The sequence below is a fragment of the Physeter macrocephalus genome, chromosome 20 (genome assembly GCF_002837175.3).
Source record: "Physeter macrocephalus isolate SW-GA chromosome 20, ASM283717v5, whole genome shotgun sequence".
In the NCBI taxonomy this organism is placed as follows: Eukaryota; Metazoa; Chordata; class Mammalia; order Artiodactyla; family Physeteridae; genus Physeter; species Physeter macrocephalus.
Genome location: NC_041233.1, coordinates 37942930 through 37948929, shown reverse-complemented (window position 1 = coordinate 37948929; position 6000 = coordinate 37942930). Strand labels below are relative to the sequence as shown.

General features: G+C 36.6%; 1 protein-coding gene across 4 annotated transcripts in view; it reads left to right on the top strand.

Moving 5' to 3' along the window:
- The window catches only part of PARG (poly(ADP-ribose) glycohydrolase), a 120995-nt gene that overhangs the window by 58027 nt on the left and 56968 nt on the right, over positions 1–6000 (top strand). For all 4 annotated transcript variants that reach the window (XM_055081197.1, XM_055081196.1, XM_055081195.1 and 1 more), the window contains one exon: positions 2405–2562. In XM_055081197.1, the coding sequence (XP_054937172.1) occupies positions 2405–2562 (158 nt within the window). The remainder of the gene's footprint in view (positions 1–2404; positions 2563–6000) is intronic.

The window sequence follows — 6000 nt, the reverse complement described above, 5'->3', positions numbered from 1 at the left end:
TTGTTTTTATTTCCATTACTCCAGGAGGTGGATCAAAAAAGATCTTGCTGTGATTTATGTCAGAGTGTTCTTCCTATGTTTTCCTCTAAGAGTTTTATAGTGTCCGGTCTTACATTTAGGTCTTGAATCCATTTTGAGTTTATTTTTGTGTATGGTGTTAGGGAGTGTTCTAATTTCATTCTTTTACATGTAGCTAGCTGTCCAGTTTTCCCAGCACCACTTATTGAAGAGACCCTCTTTTCTCCATTGTATATCCTTGCCTCCTTTGTCATAGATTAGTTGACCGTAGGTGCGTGTGTTTACCTCTGGGCTTTCTATCCTGTTCCATTGATCTGTATTTCTGTTTTTGTGCCAGTACCATATTGTCTTGATTACTGTAGCTTTTTAGTGTAGTCTGAAGTCAGGGAGTCTGATTCCTCCAGCTCCGTATTTTTCCCTCAAGATTGCTTTGGCTATTAGGGGTCTTTTGTGTCTCCATACAAATTTTAAGATTTTTTTGTTCAAGTTCTGTAAAAATTGCCATTGGTAATTTGATAGGGATTGCATTGAATCTGTAGATTGCTTTCGGTATGGTCATTTTCACAATATTAATTCTTCCAATCTAAGAACACGGTATATCTCTCCATCTGTTTGTGTCATCTTTGATTTCTTTCATCAGTGTCTTATAGTTTTCTGAGTACAGGTCTTTTACCTCCTTAGGTAGGTTTATTCCTAGGTATTTTATTTTTGTTACAATGGTGAATGGGATTGTTTCCTTAATTTCTCTTTCTGATGAGAGGTCTTCATTCATATTAACCAGTGTCTTATTTTACCTAGCTGAGTGCTCGATGATAAGATTTACATCCTCTAGTTTAACCCAAGTATTAGCTTTCAGGCATTTCTCCTCACCAGGAGAACAAATGACTTATTATATTTTAAATTATACTTATTTAGTTATTTGGGAAACAAGAAATGTTTGTGTTTAAAGTCCATTAAGCCTAAAATAATTTTTGTGGATAACCTGGTAAATGGTAGTTAAAAACTCATTTCTTACTAAAACCAAGGAACAGTGTGCTTTAAGCCATTGATACTTTGTCACCTTTTCTAAACTCATGGCTGGGCTGTAAATAAATGTATAGGAAGGAAAATGAAGATCAATATGAGCTCTCTATTGCTTCTTTCTTAGAACTGGTGTTTGCTAAGGCCTAAAAGGAAAGAATTTTGGATACCCTAGTGAAAATAAATTCTTGATATTTCCTGTTTGTTTACTTTTGTATTTTCCCAAGGCAAATAGTTGAACTGCAAGTTTAGCATTTTCTTTTTCTAGCAAACTCTTATTCTAGCAATGATGTATGTTTTCTGTTACTTAGAGAAAAGCTAATTGTTATAGTTGATTTGTCTTGCCTGCCTTTCCTTAGTTTCGTTTTGAGTGTTGATTCCTGAGATATGATCAGGACGGTTCTCTATGCATACTGTTTTGAATTAAAGTAGATATCCAGGATTCTTAGTTCTGGGTCTTATTAAAGGGAATAGGAAAAGCATCTCTAAATATTATGTTGGAGCATTTTGAAATTTAACAACTGATGTAAATTGGCAGTTGGTCTTTGGCTTTCCCAGCATGTCTTTAAAAACATACAATTTAAACATTTAAAATAGAATGAAACTCACTGAACACAATACTCAGGTCCTGTGGAATATACTAAAAATAAAAGGTTAGTCAATTTGGGTTTGGTATAACTGGAAGACATTTCAGATGTAAAAAACTTGAGGGAGAAATGTCCTGCATCTTCCTTGACTTGAAATGATTATGTAGGAAATGCCTATATTCTTACAGGTTATACATAAATAAGTCTGTGTACACATGTTCCATTAATTGCTTTAATAAAATTAGATTTGGGTCATATAAATTGTCAATGAGAAGTGTGATTCAAAATTAGAAGGAAAAGACTTACTTATTGAATTATTTTCCTTAGATCATTTTCTTTAGGACTGAAATAGAAAAATTGCTCTGTCCAGTAATCTTTAATATAAGTGAGAACAAAATTTAGCATATGCAGTAGTAGCTAAACTCAGCATTACGTTTTTCTGTTCTATCCTTTGTTTTAATTTTTCATTACATGTGTAATGTGTTTTTATTTCTTACTTGCTAAAGGAATCTTGTTTTTCACTAATACAAGTAATGTTTTGTGTTCTCTTCACTATCATTATTATTGATTAGAAATCTGCACTTTGTCAAACAAGTACATTTTCCCAATCATCCTTGATGAACTGCTCTTGACTTCAACAGTATTGCTGATTTGAGGATTCAAGAGTGGCCTGAAATTATTCCTACCTTAATTTAGCAAATGCAATTTGGTGCCTCTGCTTTTAAAATTGCTAAACTAATTATTGCTCTTCTTGTCTGTATTTGTGTTTCCTCTATCAGCCAATACCGCTCCTGAAACAGAAGATAAATCATTCCATCACAATGTCACAGGAACAGATTGCTAGTCTTTTAGCTAATGCTTTCTTCTGCACGTTTCCACGGCGCAATGCTAAGATGAAATCGGAGTATTCTAGTTATCCAGATATTAACTTCAATCGGTATGTTTTCAGTGAACACCTTTTTAACATTAAAATGGAGAAGGTTGGCATTGAGTGATTTGCCAAACATTTTATGTACAATTATCTAATTTAATCTTTACAATACAGTGAGTTAAGTGATATTTTTGCTACTTTGCAGGCAAGATAATTAAAGTTCATGGTTAACAAAACTTGCTTTGGGTCCAGGAGCCAGTATGTCACAGAGCTAAAGTTTAGTCTCAGGTCTGTCTTACTCCAAGGCATGTGTTCTTTCCACCCTGTCAGGTTGTCCTCCTCCTCTAAGTGCCCTGAATTCCTTATGCCTGTTTGGTGTGATTATTTAGTCACAGGACATTTGTTGTACATTATATTCTTTGTATGCTGAAATAATGTTAAAGCTGGAGTACGAGTACTCGTTTCTGTAAAGTGTGAGTTTAGAGTCATGAGACTGGCTGTCTTATGAGACTTGAAAATACAGTTCTTAAGACAAAAAGCAAAAGTGAAAGTTGACTTTGACGTTTTATAGACATGATTAATTTATTAATCTAATATTTTTTAAAAGGAAGGCAAAATAATGTTTAAATTATTTGATTAAAGTAATGTATTGTGAAGGTTGATAAAATTTTAGATTCTAGCCATTTTCCCACATTATTACTTTCTCCATCATTTACACAAACAAAAACATTGTAAAATCTTCTTGGCAAATGAATATCATTTTTTCCCTCCCTCCAACCCCCCCTCCACCTCCCATCTCTGTTTTTCACCTGAGAATTATCTTTATGGGATCTGTGAGTAAAATGTGAGGTTTTTTTCCCCTAATGTCAGGAGTGGGCCTTCAGAAAATTGTTCCAGTATATGCTTCTCTTTCCCAGTAGACTGTGGGTAATGTCCTCCTCCATTACCTCCCTCTAATCCCCATCTCCTGCCTCTGAGGGGTGGGGCAGTGTGGACAGGGTACAGAGAAGGAGATGTAGTGATGGAGCAAAGTCACATGACTTTGCTCAAAGTTGACAAAGTTCTGTTTGCCGTTCTGTTTTTGTGTTCAGAGTTGATTGGTGTGGTAATGCCACTTATTTTAGTTTACCTTTTTAATGTTGTCTCGTTAAAAACTTTATTTTTAATGAATTTTAGATGTGTAAAAAAGTTGCAGAAATAGTACTGAGAGTTCTTGAATACAACTCTCCTAACTTCCCCTTATGTTAATATTACTATGTAACCATACTTTGTAACCATAGTAAAGTTATCAAAACCAGGAAATCAACATTGGTATAATACTGTTAACTGAACTACAGACCTTATTTGAATTCCAGGTTTTTGTACTGTATTTTTCTGTTCCAGAATCCTCTCAGTATCCCACACTGTGTTTACAGTAGTCCCCTCTTCTTTTTAAAGACCATTTATTTAATTTATTTAAAAAAATTTTTATATTTATTTATTTATTTGGTTGTTATTTGTGGGGTGTTAGTTGCAGCAGGCGGGCTCCTTAGTTGCAGCACATGGTCTCCTTAGTTGTAGTATGTGGGCTTCTTAGTTGTGGCATACAGACTCTTAGTTGCGGCATTCATGTGGGATCTAGTTCCCTGACCAGGGATTGAACCTGGGCCCACTGCACTGGGAGTGTGGAGTCTTATCCACTGCACCACCAGGGAAGTCCCTACAGTAGTCCATTCTTATCTGTGGCTCGCTTTCCATGGTTTCAGTTACCTACAGTCAACCACAGTCTGAAAATATTAAATGGAGAATTCCAAACAATTTATAAGTTTTAAATTGCACCCCATTCTGAGTAGCATGATGGAATCTTGTACTGTCCCACTCTTTCCCATCCAGGACATGAATCATCCCTTTGTCCCGCGTATCCCACCTGTTAGTCACTTAGTAGCCTGTCTTGGTTATCAGATCAGCTGTTGAGGTATCACAGTGCTTGTGTTCAAGTAACCCTTATTTTACTTAATAATGGACCCCAAGCACATGAGTAGTGATGATGGCAGTTGGGATATGACAAAGAGAAGCTGTAAAGTGCTTCTGTCCATGGAATTAAGAAGAAGGAAAAAGAAATTTATGGTAGTTTTGCTGTTATACCTCAACTTGTGCTGTTACACAAGTTATGGCCAATGTGTGTGATAAGTGCTTAGTTAAGATGGAAAAGGCATTAAATATATGTACAATAGGATATTTTGAAAGCTAAAGACCACATTCACATAACTTTTATTACAGTATATTAGTATACTTGTTCTACTTTATTATTAGTTATTGTTGTTAATGTCTTACTGTGCCTAATTTATGAATTAAACTTTATCATTAGGTATGTATCTATAGGGAAAAACATAGTATACATAGGGCTCCATATTGTCCGAGGTTTCAGGCAGCCACCGGGGAATCTTGGATTTCCTACAGGTAAGGGAGGACTGCTGTAGTTTTCTAAGTCTCCTCTACCCTGTTATTTCGTTTTTCCTTTTCTTTTATGACTTTGACACTTTTGAAGACTACTTATCAGTTATTTTGTAGTATGTTCTTCAGTCTGGGTTTGACTGACATTTTTTTCACAAATGGAGTGAGGTCACTGAATTTTTGACAGAAATAGCAGAGAACTGATGTTGTGTCCTTTTCTGTGCATCATATCAGTGGGCTCTTTTTTAAATAAATAAATAAATAAATTAATTATTTATTTATTTATTTATGGCTGTGTTGGGCCTTTGTTGCTGTGTGCGGGCTTTTCTCTGGTTGGGGCGAGTCGGGGCTACTCTTCGTTGCGGTGAGCAGGCTTCTCATTGTGGTGGCTTCTCTTGTTGCAGAGCATGGGCTCTTGGCACACGGGCTTCAGTAGTTGTGGCATGTGGGCTCAGTAGTTGTGGCTCACGGGCTCTAGAGTGCAGGCTCAGTAGTTGTGTCGCACGGGCTTAGTTGCTCCGCGGCATGTGGGATCTTCCTGGACCAGGGTTTGAACCCGTGTCTGCTGCGTTGGCAGGCGGATTCTTAACCCCTGCGCCACCAGGGAAGCCCTATAGCCTCGTTTTGAATGAATCAGATTAATAGTTTTTTACATCATAGGTAGTCAGAAATTAGAATTATCCCCAGAAATAATCCTTGATCTGTAAGAATTATTTCCAGTACAGAATGACCATGAGGGATTTAAGCTTGCAGTATCCTGGTAGCATTTTTACCAAATAAGACTTTAAGTAGGTAGGTCTGTTGAAGATTTGAAACCAGGCATGCTCTTGTCTTCCTGGCTGATGGATGTTCTTTTGGTCACCAGAACACTGAAAATTAATTAAGGCAGGTGAAACCTGTGGTAGTTTCCACAATTGTTTTAGGGAATCCTCAGCAGTCTTGATGTCTGCACTTATCTCAGTGAGATGAATGTGTTTTCATAAGCCGAAAACAGCCAACAACCGCAGCTATTCGCGATCATTGATGCTGTCTGTTGGCAGCTCACTGTGATTCTATCTCTGGAAGTTTCTA